Source organism: Parasteatoda tepidariorum, chromosome 5 (genome assembly GCF_982258835.1).
Source record: "Parasteatoda tepidariorum strain Cologne lab strain chromosome 5, Ptep-v5.0, whole genome shotgun sequence".
NCBI classification, from domain to species: domain Eukaryota; kingdom Metazoa; phylum Arthropoda; class Arachnida; order Araneae; family Theridiidae; genus Parasteatoda; species Parasteatoda tepidariorum.
In genome coordinates this window covers 13535987-13551802 of record NC_141759.1, presented here as the reverse complement: position 1 = coordinate 13551802, position 15816 = coordinate 13535987, and the positions used below count along the sequence as shown (strand labels likewise).

Sequence of the window (15816 nt, the reverse complement as noted above, 5' to 3'; positions counted from 1 at the left end):
TAGTCATCAATTTACGCAACCATATCGATTAAGCTGATAATTCAACTACGCTACAATGGCTACTTATCATCATCATGGACGTGGCGGTAAGCGGCTGACTGAAAGACATGCATGTAACTCAACGACGGATGAGGAATGCACGGATTTTGAAACCAAAATGGCTAAAGAGTTTGCAGACATGGAAAGGAGAATTAACCCTTTCGCGCCGACTGTCACAAATATGTGACAGCATAAAACCGCATCAATCAGGGTAAGAAGATTAAACTGGTAATCAAAGTATTTCTTTAGCAGTTTATTTGTGGGCGGAGTTATAATTGTTTGATTTATTTAATTCACCATTACTTTGTTCAAAATAAAACTATTTAGTTATACTTTGAATTAACATTGATTATATATATGATTAAACTAACAATAATTAAAGTAAAAGCAAAGTAAATCTGTCAAATTAGCAACGACTACATTTAAGTTACCGTTTTTTATTTAATTACAACTTGATTCTGATTTTATACGAATGCTTTTCTGAATCACCCGTCCCCAAGGGGTTAAAGAAGATGAAATGAAAAATAAAGAACTACTTGGGAAATTAAATAAGTTGGAGCCTGTGCCAAATAGGCCTGAAATGCCGATTGCAACAGTTGATGTCACTGACATGGAAATTTATGAAGGCGGCCAACTTTTGGAACAGACGGGGAAAGCGTCAACCATTGATTTAGAAAGCTCAACCAAAAATAACACAGAACCCCTCCAAAAAACGAAAAAAGAAGAAGAAAACGCAAACCAATGTCAAAAAAACTGAGGATAATCTAATCATAACTACAACAAGATGCCATTCTTCACCGACAGATACCGCCACTTCCTCACCACTACCAGATTCTTGCTTAGCTCCACCCATGGAGGATTCAAATGAAGCTGCAGCTCCACCCACAACTCCAGTAAAAGTGCTAACAACCAAGCATATTAAAGTCTTAATTCGTGGACTCCCAGCTGAACTAAACACAGAAGATATCTCTCATGAATTGGGGAAAGCAGGCATCTCAATCCAAAAAGTAATACAGTTTAAGATAAAAGTGGGCGAGGCCTATCGGCTCCTCCCACTTTTTCTCACAATTCCTATAGAAATAGAAAATAACCAACAAATCTTCTCCGTCACCAGCATATGTGATGTCCCGGTCAAAATTGAAAGGTTCCGCGGCGGGAGAGGCCCGATTCAGTGCTTTAACTGCCAAAATTTTGGCCACACTCAAAAAATATGTAATTCACCTCCAAGATGTGTTAAATGTGCCAAAGAACATCGATCTTACGAGTGCCACAAGGACATCAACACTCCACCTATGTGCTGCAATTGCGGGGAAACCCACACTGCCAACTACACGGGGTGCAAAGCACGTCCCCCCAGGAGGGGCCCTCGTGCCATTCCATTCACAACTACAGGACAAGCTCACAGATTGGTAACGATCATCAAAGAACTTCATGATCTTTTAAAACACAAAAAAGTGTTCCAGCTATTACAATCGATCATGAGGGAGACCACTCCTGGTGATATCTCTTGCCTTAGTTAGAACTCTTATTTTAATCACAGAACTCTAATTTCGTATTTCCACACTGCTTATTTAACAAATATAGAATGTTTTCAGTTTATTCAATTTCGAGTTGCATACATCAGATGGTGCCACTAAAGTTTGGCAAAAAATTTCCATTTCACCTTTCATATTTTTATGCATAATATTCATATCAAGCTGCATTTAATTACTATTACACATTTCTCAAATTTGGTTGAATTCATGTTTCTTTTGCAAATAATGATTAACGTATCTATCTCCAATAATGTTTGTAAATAAATACCAACGTATATTTTTCAAATCATGCCTGTATATAATTATCATATTTCTTTGTAATACAAAATGTTTTTAATTTATCAAGCAAAGAGCTTGACTTTTTTTAAAAAGCTAGCATAAAAAAGTTACACTGCATTTTCAAATCAAGCTATTGCAAATTTCACTAATTATGTTTGAATACAATGTTTCTTTTTCATTGATCAAGGTTGCAAATAATGATTAATGTATCTATCTCCAATTATGTCTGTAAATAAGTACCTATGTATATTTTCAAATCATGCCTGTATATAATAACCATCTTTAAATTGATTGTAGCACAAAATGTTTTAATTTATCAAGCAAAACGCTTGACTTTTAGAAATAGCTACCATACTGTTGCTAAAATCAAAATGTCTTTAAATCAATGTATATAATATTTCATGATGTATGGGATAGGGGCCGCTGCGCGGTCCAGGTGCCCAGTTTTTGAGAAATAAAGAAAGAAAGAATGTGAAACTTAATTAAATATACACTGGATTTAAATAATACATTCGCCAGTGAAAACTTTTGCTGGTAAATGTAATGAGTACATAATGAGAATTTATTCTTAGCGTCAGCGGTAAAATTCTATGCATAGAACTTGACTCGTTGGTATCTAAAGCAAATGCTACCTGCTCAGAAATCATATAATTGTTTTGGTTTCTTCGCAATCATATGGTGGACACTTTTTATTGAGAACGAGTTTTTAGTATAAATAAAGCATTAATTTGGTTTGTACTGTGCGTGTAGAATATCACAGATAAACCACTGTTTGAATGCCTCAAACCTTTTATGTTGAGTTACATATATATTGAAAATATATATATATATATATATATATATATATATATATATATATATGAAGCCGTGAGGGATCAATTGTTTGCGGATATTGCGAAGATATGCGGTTCAATTCTCAGCGGAGGCTTTTCAAAATGACAGTTGACCACTAGGTAGTCATTTGGGACCCTCAACCTCCTTGTCCTGATAATTTTGCAGTAATGCTTTATGCTTTTTTTTTAAACCAATATATGAAATCTGGTATTCTACAGCTTTATATAGAAAGCCTAAAATTGACCGATAAAGTTCCAAATGATTATTATGATATTAGTTCCGAATGATATTTCATGTACAACTACCAAGCATTCAATGGAATGCCTAATGACAAACCGGCAAACGCGGGAAGTACAATTCCTAGTGAAACGGATCCCCGAATTAGGTAAGATCAAGTACTTGTATATAAATGCAACAATAAATTTGTTTCCCAATGTAATTATTATGGTCGGGTTAAATTGAAGAGGGTTAGGTTCAGTGGAAAATTCTGTCATAGAAAAATGAGCCGAATTTTACAAGGATATTTAAGTGAAAGACAATTTGTACCCATCAATATGTATGTATCAGATGTACCGTTTAGTTTTGTTGGATAGTTTCTTTATAAGTTTAAACATGTATGCACATGCTTTTTTCCGCTATATATGCTCTTTAAGCTACAACGCAACCATTGAGTTAAATACTCTACAACATTCTGTAAAATGAGGCTCGTGCTTTCATGAATATAACCTTATTGTGGATTAATAATTGTCTCAAAATACCGTATAAGTGATAGAAGAAATGTTAATTCTCGTTTTTTCCACAAAAGTATGAATAGTTGAAGGAAGTCAGTTTGAATATGAGAGTATGAAATGTCAATTTGTTTTTAAATTATAATTCAAGATCAAGTTGGCATTTCATACTTTTATACAGAACAACGAAATAATCTTTAAATTTTAAAAAAAAAAAAATGTGGGAAAATAAGCACAAATTTAGATAAGTTAAAAACTATAAGTTTAGAAAAAAACCAAGGTGGAGTTTCATACTTTTATAAAAGACAACGAAATTATCTTTAAATTAAAAAACAAAATCTGGTAAAATTAGTTAAAAAATATGTTTAAAATTTAGAACTTACAGTTGTATTTCAACTTTTAAGGCACCTCAATGTTTGTTACGCATCCATATTGATCTGTTTCATCTTTTTCTTCCTACATTCTTTTCCTCTTCTCTGATTTTTGTTCTTCAACGGCATCCATCAGACTATGTAAAAAATCATCGTATTTCTAACATGAAAGCAACAAGCGAATTTGGCATCGAAATTTAGGATGATCAAAGTCTAGAATAACTTAAGTTGTGATATATATATATATATATATATATATATATATATATATATATATATATATATATATATATATATATATATATATATATATATAATATAATATAGTATAATATATTAAATAAACATCTATTTTCTAAAACTATTTGTGGTCAATTTTTAAAATTATCCAGTATAATATTACCTTGCGCACATCCATTTCGGGCCCATCCTTGGTAACTAACAAATCAATGCACAGAATAACAAATCACTTCAGCAGTGCAGTAAGAACGAAACTTAAAAACCCTCTTGTTACACTCAATTTGCGCTTTTGTTTTCATATTTTGTAATCTGGCAATCTTTCTGCGAAAACATTATAAAATCATTCTTGAAAAATTTCCGTCCATGTAAGTTGATCTGATTTCGCTACTCGCTTTATAGTCCAATTTTGCTGTTTTTTCTTTTTATTTTATTTTATTTTCTGTTTTTACATGTTATTTTTACTTTTTGTTTTCTATTTTATTTGTTGTAATTTTTACAAAAAAAATTTTTGAGTGCTCTTCACACTATTGTATTAATATATTTTGCTTTGGCTTTATTGATACAATATCAGAAAGCACTCTGTCTTACGGATATAATCGTGTGGGCTGATGAAAAGATTATATCTTTTTTTCCGGTTTTTTAAATAAAATTTCCTCCTTTTTTTTCTTTTTTTTTTTAAACTGTTGTTTGTTATTTTTTTACTTATTATTTCCCCCTTTTTCATATGTCTTTAATTTTTCTTTGTTTTATTCTTCATTTTGAGCTTTTATATATATATATATATATATATATATATATATATATATATAATAAATGTAAATTTTAAATGTAAATATTTATTCTATGGTGGTTGCAGCAGACAAACCTCAATTTTGTCATTAAACATTTTGTGTGCTACTATGTAAGTTTTAATACCAACCTTTTTAAAATTTTATATCTTAACAATTAGATGTCTGTTGCACATTAATTGTTTGGGGTGCACATTAAAGTTATTGTAGCCGGAATTTTTTAATATGCAATTAAATATTTTAAAAAATCTACTTCTTATTTTAATTTGTAATTCAATACTTTTGTTTTGCGCAACTTTGGTAAAAATCTGACAGTAATACTTAATGTTCCTTCAAACATAAAAGAGCCCACCATAAAATTTTGATAAAGTTGCGGCCCGCTATTTGATTTGTGTTTTTAATTGCGGTCCCCGGTCTCATGTAAGTTGGAAACCCCTGGTCTAGATCACCGGTATTTTAACACCGGTGTCTCTTTCTTTTATTTTTTTCAAACTATTTAATTTCAAGCAAAAATCTATTTTGACATTTTTTAAATATAAAAAAACAGTCTAATGTATACTAAAAGCATCCAAAATCTAAAAAAGGCAGTTAAATATTTTTTTAAATTCATTTTCAAAATTTTCTTAACAATTGATTTTAATTTCAATAATGAATAGCTCTTTCTCATACATCTACATAACCGCAAATAAGTTCAAATTTAAAACATTATTGTTTGGAAGTGAGCCGTGTTTGGAAGATTTTACCTTTAACGCTGAAAAAGACACCGGTGTTTTATGCTGTTATTTGTAACCATAAACTATTAAATAGCTAAATCTAACATTTTTCACTTTGACCTAAATTAATAAAAAGTATTCTATAAAGTGTGAAGTATGTTCGAATTATGTAAAAATTATGTTTAATAATAATTCTGCGTCACATGGTTAATTAAAATAGAATATTTAATCTTTTTTTTGTACCTGTTCTTTCTACCTTCTTTCTTTTATGACATCTTAAACTATTCTCTTGAAGAAAACTGTGGATTTTAATTCCTCTAATCTAAAGAGATTCAGCAAGAACTGAGCTACAAGAGCTTCAAAATTAATGAGAATGGAAAGATTATTAAGTAACTGAAATGAAGATGAAAAAAGTGCGAACAATAAAAAATATCTAAACTATCATGGTTTCTAAACTGCTTAACTTAACAGTGGGAAAGGTGGTTTTCGGACTCATCTAGAATCGCCATTTGGCGTCCATTTGACACTCGTGAGAAATTGATATTGTTCTAAAATAAATAATTCTTTAATTAATGAATATTGTCAAAAAATACAAAAAGTAAGGGTTATGGGAGATTGAAAAATTTTTTTATTTATTTTTTTTACTGGCGTAATGATAATAATGAACGTATGGGTATGATGTTGGGTCCCCTTTTGCTTCGAAGATAGCCTGCTTCATACTTCTGAGGAGACTTTCCGCCTTTTTTTGATAAGTAACCCTAGATGTTGTCTTCCATTCGTCCATCACAGCAGGAATTTTGGATGTTGGGATAGTTCAATATACGTAATCTGCATTCTACGTAATCTAATTCGTCTCAAAGATATATCGTATTTAGATAGGGTCTCCAAGAATGCCAGTCCACATTCTGAATACCCGTTTCGTCAAACTATGGATGCAAGTCTTGCAGGAGCAAGTAAATGAAGCAGTTATCGAGCTGGAAGAGAAACTACCCGAAATATTGCTTTGGCAAAGTGACATTGTCCAGGATATCCAGATACATCTCAGAGTTGATGTTTCCAACTACAAGTACTATGGCATCTAAACCAAACTATGAAAACATCACCAAATCAAGGACCTTAGATTGGTATCCAAATAGTTTTGGCAATATTGTGTATTTTTACGGTTAAAGTTATAAATTGGGCAATAATTAATATCAGCAGGTCAGTATTAATTGTAACCGATTCTTTTGATCAAAGTGAGAAATAGGATAATGAATAAAAACAAGAAAAAAAACATGTAGATGTTTGCACAGGGGTGGCTAATAGCTATGAGTTATACCCTTCAAATTGATCCCTTCCTGTTTTTTTTCTTCCTTTTTTTCTAAGTATTTTACTGGCCGCTGCCCGAAAGTTTCCAAGCTTGATGCTTATTCTGCCACAGATCACGATTCAGAAGTCTCTATTTAATAAAAATTCATAACTACCAATTGTTTTTAACGGATTCAATTTTTATATTGATATTCTTCTTCACCGTGATGAATTTCCTTACAGTGAATTGTTATTGTTAAGAATAGATTAACTCCTCCTTCTGGCAGAGAACTAATGCGCCTAATTTTACAAGGATATTTAAGTGAAAGACAATTAGTACCCCTTAATATGTATGTATCAGATGCACCGTTAAGTTTTGTTGGATAGTTTCGTTATAAGTTTAAACATATAAGCACATGCTTTTTTCCGCTATATATGCTCTTTAAGCTACAACATTACCATTGAGATAAATACTCTACAACATTCTGTAAAATGAGGCTCGTGCTTTCGTGAATATAACCTCATAGTAGACCTAATAATTGCCTCAAAATGCTTTATAAGTTATAGAAGAAATGTTAACTCTCGTTTCTTGAACAGGAGTATGAATATTTGAATGAAATCAGTTTGAATATGAGAGTATGAAATGCCACTTTGATTTTAAACGATAATTCAAAAGCAATGTGGCATTTCATACTTTTATACAAAACAACGAAATTATCTTTAAATTTAAAAAGCAAAACATGGTCAAATTAGAGCAAATTTAGATAAGTTAAAACAATGGTGATTTGTAGTTTGGAAAAAAAGCAAGGTGGCATTTTAGACATTTACACAAAACAACGAAATTATCTCTAAATTTCAAAACAAAACATGATAAAATTATCACAAATTTAGATAAGTTAAAAAAATATGTTTAAAATTTAGAACCTTCATTTGTATTTCAAATATTTAGGCACATCACTGTTTGCAACGCATCCACATTGACCTGTTTTATCTTTTTCTTCCAAGATTCTTTTCCTCTTCTCTGTTTTTTGTTCTTCAATGGCATCCATCTGATTTTGCAAAAAATCATCGTATCTCTAACATAAAAGCAACAAACGAATTAGGCATATTTTTTGAAATTCACGGCGATCAAAGTTTGGAAGAAGTTAAAAAGTTGTGATAACTATTTCATGAGATTGTCTTTAATTTTATATACTTTATTTTCAAGTCAAGGTTGTTTATTTCGTACTCTTAGCGAAAAAAAATTTTAGTGGTAGTAAATTTTGCTTTTGAATGTCTGATTCTTTTTTAGTAATTTCGATATAAAGTTATACTTCCCACCACTATAAGTAAATGATTTAATAGCTGATATAAAAGATCTCCTCCCGATCAGTGATGATGCAGCATCCGTCCCCCCAGGAGAGGCCCTCGTGCAACTCCAGCTGCAATTCCATAGACTGGTTTCAAAGAACTTTTAAAAAACAGAGAATTGTTACAACTGCTGCAAACAATCATGAGTGAGTCCACTTCTGAATAATGTCACTTTTGGACTAAACTGAACTCTTTTCGTTTTGAACCTTAGTTAGTATCTCAATTATTATACAAATTAATATTTTTGAATACTGATCACACTAGATGACTCCACTGAGGCTTAGCAAAATTTATGTAGAATCTTCACGATTTTGAACCCCGATTTTGTGTATATATGCTATCATCAATTTTTAATGCTCAATTCCAAATTTCTACTGCAATTAATGTAAATATCACAGATTAAGCTCGTATTTCATGTATATCCATCTAATCATGGCTGAATTCATTTTTCAATGGCAATTAATGTAAATCTCCGATCAAGTTTGTACATACTTCTAATCATGGTTACTTTATTATAATGTTACCACATTGTTACATAATTCAAAATGTTTTATTCACTGTATATAATTTTCATGATGAATGGGGTAGGGGCCGTTGCGCGGCCTAGGCACCCAGTTTTGTTTTTTAAAAAAAAGATCAGTGTTGATGTTGTTCGATACCAATTGATTGATTTCTACGCTGGTTCGTTTGTTAACAAATGATTAAAATAGAATGGACTGTATTAAAGATTTTTATTATGATTGGTGCTACGAGCACGCTCATGCTATAAGATCAACAACTAATTTTCAACTGATTAGGGTTACAACAAACGGTGGCGAGGATGCTGAGACAAAGATGCCAAGTTGGCGCTATATTTCTGAGATATTGAACATCCACCCGCCGTTGAATTATATTCAATAAACATACAAATTAGCATAACAATGGTACATAAACATATTCCAATATAAAATTTACAAAGATTGAATAAATGCTGTAGGTACACATAATGAGAAAATTAACACACATCTTTTTTAATTGTCCAATGGCAAAATACACAATTTATTAATGCTACGTTTAACAATTCCCTTGCTCGTTTAATCTCCGCTACTCTAACCTTTCCATCCGTTCCAGGAAATAGTTTTAAAATTCGTCCCAAGACCCACTGATTTACAGGAAGATTATCCTCCTTTATTAAAACCATCGCATTTAAAATTATGTTTGTTTTCTCTACCTTCCATTTTGTTCTTTGTTGCAAATTGTTCAAATAGTCGCGAGACCACTTAGTCCAAATGTATTGAACAATTTTTGTCAACCTTTGCCATCGAGAAAGTCGGGTTTCCGATTTATCCAACAAACTTGGTTCAGCTATGGCAGTTATAGATCTTCCAACCAAAAAATGCCCTGGTGTCAGAACATCCAGGTCATCAATATCATCTGACAAAGGTGTTAATGGCCGAGAATTTAGGATTCCTTCGACTTGTGCTGTTATTGTAAGGAATTCCTCAAATGTTAATTTTAGATTTCCTGTAGCTCGTTTTAAGTAAAACTTAAAGGATTTGACCCCTGCCTCCCAGAGGCCCCCGAAATTTGGAGCTCTGGGAGGAATAAAATTCCAAACTATCCCTTCAAATGCCAAATAGGAGGCTAGTTTATCGTCAGGAAATCTAGTTAAATTCTGCAATCGCTGCAATTCCCTACTAGCCCCAACAAAGTTTTTTGCATTATCAGATGATATCGTAGCACATTTGCCACGCCTAGCTACAAAACGCTTTAAAGTAGCAAGAAAAGCATCGGTTGTTAAATCGGAAACAACTTCTAAGTGAATCGCCTTCGAGGCTAAACACACAAATATTGCAACATAAATCCGTTGGAAATTCCCTTTTCTCTGGTGTTTATATTTAATTTGGAAAGGGCCGCAATAATCAACACCAGAATGCAAAAAAAGGATAATTAGGGTTTACTCTTTCTCGAGGCAAGGTTCCCATAAGTTGATTTGAAACAAGGGGTTTATGTTTAAAACAAACTATGCATTTATGTACAATTTTCCTAGCTATCGATCGACCACGAAGTGGCCAAAACCTTTCTCTAGTGCAATATAACAACGCTTGAGGTCCTAAATGGAGATTTTTGATATGCAAATGAGTCATAAACAATTTAGTGAAAGGATGGTCTGCAGGAAGTATAGCTGGATGCTTTTGAGAATAATCCAGAGCAGCATTATGCAAACGACAACCGACTCGGACAATTTGATGACCATCAAGGAAAGGATTTAAAGAGTTAAGTTTACTCTTACCTGAAAAAGCCTTGCCCTTGGAAATGGCCTCTATTTCCTCCTTAAAAGCAGATGCTTGTACATTTCTAACTAAAAAGGATTCCGTGTCCTTTAGTTCATTAGAGGATAATTTGCTACTTGGATTTCTACAGTTGAATATGAATCTGAAAGCATAACTTAAAACATTCAAAATTTTAGTATAATTATTGCTACGATTTAAAATATTGTCAATTAAGTCCAGTTTATAAGAAGTTAAAAGTATTTTGGCAGGGGGTTTGAGTTCCTGTAAAAATTCACTGTCCGAAGAGAGTTTTTCAAATTCTATTGGAACAATATTCAGTTCTTCTTTCAAAAAATCTGGTCCGAATCACCACAGTTCATGGGAAGCAATTTCCGAAGCACTCAGACCACGAGAGAGGACATCTGCAGGATTTTTATCAGATGCAACGTGATTCCAATGAAAGTTCTTAGTGAGTTCTTGTATTACTTTAACTCGATTGCTGATAAAAGTCTTGAGTTGATCAGGTGACCGTTGAAGCCATGCCAACACAATTGTAGAATCTGTCGACAACATTATTTGTTGAATGGGCAAGGTTAGAGACTTCAGAACCTTGTTCAAAAGCTGTGCCAATAAAACACTGGCACACAATTCTAAGCGAGGGATCGTGATAGGCTTTACTGGTGAAACGCGGGACTTGCTGCACAAAAGTCTCGTATATGATGTTTCTCCCGAAATTGATTGCATGTACAGAACTGCTCCATACGCAACGGCTGATGCATCGGAGAAGCCGTGAATCAGGATTCCCCTCTTCTCCCCCACGTGACGAGGAATTTGCATGTTTTCAATGGCAGGTAGAGTAGAAACAAAACACTGCCAGTCCTTAGCCATTGAATCTGGAAGCGGTTCATCCCAATCCAATCTGAGTATCCAGAGTTTCTGGAGAAACAATTTAGCCTTGGTTAGTATGGGACCAAGGAATCCAAGGGGGTCGAACAAGCGTGAGATGGTGGATAAGACCTTTCGTTTGGTGTATGAGTCATGCATATTTACATCAACCTTGAAAGTAAAATAATCTAAATTTGGGTTCCAGATAACCCCAAGGGATTTAATGGTATTAGGTGGCTCACAAGAGAAATCATAGGCTTGGTCTTCTAATGGTATGGAATTAGGAAATTTTGGAGTATTAGTGCACCACTTGTGTAAGCTCATACCCGCCTTTTTAAACAGGTCTACTAACTGTTCTTGTAGTAATTGAAATTCTTGAAAGTCTGAACTACCTGACAAAATGTCATCCATATAAGTGTCTCTAATTATTACAGCAGCGGCTAAGGGAAAACTATCACCCTCATCAATGGCTAGTTGTTTAATAGTTCTGGTTGCTAAGTAGGGTGCACAAGAAGTTCCGTATGTAACAGTGTTAAGTTTGAAGGTTTGCACTGGGTCATTCACGCTATTCTTCCATAATATCAACTGTAAATTTCGATGATCAGGGTGAATCAAAATTTGCCTAAACATTTTAGAAATGTCAGTAGTGAACACATATACATGTTGCCTGAATCGCAAAAGTATTGAAAATAAATCTTGTTGTATAGTACCACCCTTGTACAAAATATCATTTAAAGAAAGACCGGATGTCGTTTTGGAGGAAGCGTTAAATACCACCCTCAACTTAGTGGTTTTACTATCTGGGCGAAGTACACCATGATGAGGTAAAAAATACGAAGTTGTTTTATCAAGAGGTTCTACAACTAATTGCATATGCTGCAAGTCAGCATATTCTATTAAGAATGATTTGTAAAGTGATTGCAACTCCTCATCTTTTGAGAGTTTTTTCCATAACTGATTTAAACGCATTTCGGCAACGGCTTTAGAATCACCGAGCGAAGAGGGATCCTCCTTCAAAGGCAACTGTACTATGTAACGCCCTTCATGATTTCGATAATGAGTATTTTTATATTGAGTTTCGCATAACTCAAATTCGACACTATGTTCAACAGAGGGCTCCTCAACAGTTTCTATATTCCAAAATGCTTGTAGCTGTTTATCAAGGCTTTCCGAATTTATATCTGAACTAAGCGTTAATCCACAATATGCTCTATTTGTACTATTATCGGAGCTCCCTACGACTATGTAACCAAAAACAGTTTCTTGAAACAACCAATTACTACATGGCGATCGAAGCTGATTTGGCTTTAAAATTTCAAAAAAGAGCTCGCAACCTATAATTAATTCTACTTCTTTTTGTGTGTTAAACTCTGGATCAGCCAAATTAATGTCCGATGGAATCTTTATATTAGATACTTCAACCGGATTAATTATCGTCAAATTTGTAATCGAAGGAACAATTAAAAATTCTAAAGATGTTGAAAAACTTCCACTATTGTTTTTAATTGCAGTGGTTACCTTTTGTTTGATATTTACCGAAATATCGCTCAATCCAGAAACAGAAGCATTTATTTTTTCCTTTTTCAACATTAAGTTATTAGCTAAATTTTGTTTACAGAAAGAAAGATGAGAAGCGGAATCCAAAATCGCTCTGCAGGGATAATAGTCTCCCAATTCATTTCTAATATAAACAACTGCAGTAGGCAAGAGAATATTTTGTTTCTTTTTTGATACTAAATAATTAGAAAAAGTGTTCGAATGTTCTTGTGGGAATGAATCATGCACTTGCGAGACAGTTGTTTGATCGGCGCCTGGCATCGTAGAAACTGAGGAGGTAGGAGGCGGGGAAGAAATCTCATAAATATGCAGTAAAATGTTATGGCGTTTTTTACAAACGAAGCAAGAATTATTCGATTTACAGTCTTTAACCTTGTGATTATTCTTTAAGCAATTAATACACAAATTTAATCGTTTTATTTCATTAAATCTATCCGAAACCTTCATATTTTGAAAAGTATTGCACTTATAAATCATGTGTGGTAATTTACAGATTACACAAGAGTTAGGATTATTATTCGAATTCAGGAAAGATTTACTCTTATTAACAGCTTGCTTATATTTATAAATTGAAGAAGAAGCTGTTCGACTAATACTATCAAGAATTTGGCTTCTTTTTTCTAAAAATTCTAAAAAATTATCCAGTTCTGGTATTTCATTTGATGCGATCGTTTGTTCATATTGTTTTCTAGTTTCTCGATCTACCTTTTTCAAAATGATGTTAAGCAAAAGTATGTCAGATAAATTATTACGATCAAAATTTAGAAGCTTCAAAGCTCTGATATTTTTCTTTAAAATATCTACCATGTTTCTAATATCTCCAGCTGATTCATTTGTAAGTTTTTCAATTTCCAAAATTTGATTTATGTAAGTCTCAGTCAGGAGACGTTTATTCTCAAATCTATTTTCTAATGCTTTTAAAAGTGATTCAAAAGAATCGTCAACAGTTTCCAGACGTTTAGCGTCGCCCAGCAATGACGCTTTCAAATAATGCAGTTTTTGAGAGTCATTTAAATCATTGTTTTTAGTTATAATGTTATCAAATTGCGATTTAAAATTGGGCCATTCGTCAAATTTACCATGAAATACCGGTAGTGGTATCTCGGGTAGTTTAATTTCTAGTTTTGTTTTCGAATCAGCCAGAGATATTTCATTTTCACAATTAATTATTGAAGGTTTAATTATCAAAGAGTTAAGAATATCTTTAATTCTTACCTCCAGAGCTTCGAGTCTGTCTACTGTTCCCTCCAAGTCCGTTTCTACTTCAGTTACCTCAGGGTCAGTTATGTCTTTTAGCCCATAATAATGCTCCTTTAATTCATCAACTTTTTTATACAATTGTTCCACACGCTTCAGCTTGACCTCTAATTCAGTATGGTTATGTTCCTTCGTCTGGTCAATGTATGTTTCTAGTTTTGTTATGGTACCTTTGACGGCACGCTTCGATCTATTTAGTTTTTCTTTTTCCATCTCCGGTTTTTACGGATCACTATTGTTCGATACCAATTGAATGATTTCTACGCTGGTTCGTTTGTTAACAAATGATTAAAATAGAATGGACTGTATTAAAGATTTTTATTATGATTGGTGCTACGAGCACGCTCATGCTATAAGATCAACAACTAATTTTCAACTGATTAGGGTTACAACAAACGGTGGCGAGGATGCTGAGACAAAGATGCCAAGTTGGCGCTATATTTCTGAGATATTGAACAGATGTTAAGGCGTAAAAAATGTCGTCATAATTATTAACTAATATCCCGAAAGTCTCAATTCATAATAATCTGTCATTCTATAAAGTATTTTGCTAAATGTGTCGTACTTGGTTCTCCTGAAAGAGAAAATTTTTTAGAGTAGCTATAATCTGGATGAGAAGGAAAAAAAAGTGGTATCCGAGCTACTAGGTCTATCGGAATGTGTTCCATTATACGATGATGCAAAAGGTGCCATTATGAAATAAAAGGACGTTAGGCATTTATCCTTAAACGTAGATCTCAGATGAACCACTTAGTTCTGTCGGATACCTTCGTCACAAGTATGAACATGTATGGGTATGCTCTTTTGCACCATATATTCTGTGTCACTTCAATCTAGAATAATACGAAGGGTAATTTCCCAATACCTGATCTAGGAGTTTCCTTGTCTTCCCGATCGAGTTCAAAATTACAAGACTACGAAAATAAAGGCTAATTGAACTCAAAACTCGATCGGCTGTTCACCGACTGTTATACAATAAATTTAAGTAAAGCATATTATTTTATTTAATAATTTGAATTAAATAATGAGAATTTAATATAAAAAACTGAATAATTGAAAGAAAACTAACATATCAAGTTAGAAAAAAAAGGGGGAACAATGCCATTCTAATGGCGGATAGAAATTCGTAAAAAGGGCAAAGGCCTATAGGAAAAAAAAGGAATGTGCGGACACGTAGGACCTCAGCCAGAAGGCGTCCCACTCATGACGCTGTCGAAAGTTAGAAAAAGTTTGAGAGGAACGGGGAAATTGACCAATAAGGGTCCAGGAAAAGCCCTAACCGGAAGACGGGAAGCCCCATTTGAAAACAAGCGGGAAGGAGGGAAACAGAAAACTATAATAAACAATATGGCTAAGCTGCCAAAGAGTAAAACATGTGGGAAAAGTTAAATAAAAAATTGGCTGGTGCTAAAACTAAAAAACGGTCGGTAAAAGGCTTAATTGCAAAAAAATCGTTAAATTAAATAATATAAAAGGAAAACGAATTAAAAGGGGAATTAGATTAAATTAAAGGGAAAAAAAGGAATATACTGTTAAAAATGATGTCGCAGATCACTGTGACAGTAAGTACTGTAGGAAGTAACAGAAAAAAATGCAACAAACCATCCTTAAAAAAATATTGCTAGGATCATTAGAATAATACGTTAGATTGTAAAATAAATATCCCTTTGCGTCACAAATTCAAATGTAAATGGAAAACCA

The 15816-nt window shown here is 33.1% G+C and overlaps 1 protein-coding gene across 1 annotated transcript; it reads right to left on the bottom strand.

The window, feature by feature from the left end:
* Positions 1 to 7740: 7740 nt before the first annotated feature.
* LOC147808581 (uncharacterized) lies at positions 7741 to 14328 on the bottom strand. The gene is made up of 5 exons (XM_087162626.1): positions 13398 to 14328; positions 10787 to 12770; positions 10437 to 10591; positions 9258 to 9979; positions 7741 to 7890 (listed from the first exon to the last, which is right to left on the bottom strand). The coding sequence occupies exons 1-5, from the start codon at positions 14326 to 14328 to the stop codon at positions 7741 to 7743; spliced, it is 3942 nt and encodes a 1313-aa protein (XP_087018752.1).
* Positions 14329 to 15816: the final 1488 nt, after the last annotated feature.

Excerpts from the sequence above, each read along its gene's own strand:
- LOC147808581 (XM_087162626.1), bottom strand. The coding sequence starts at position 14,328 with ATGGAAAAAGAAAAACTAAATAGATCGAAGCGTGCCGTCAAAGGTACC. Across the intron at positions 10,592-10,786 it reads ATTGCTTCCCATGAACTGTG|TTATGCTTTCAGATTCATAT; the intron begins GTGATTCGGACC and ends GAATGTTTTAAG. Across the intron at positions 9,980-10,436 it reads CAAGGGCAAGGCTTTTTCAG|CCTCGAAGGCGATTCACTTA; the intron begins GTAAGAGTAAAC and ends TTGTGTGTTTAG.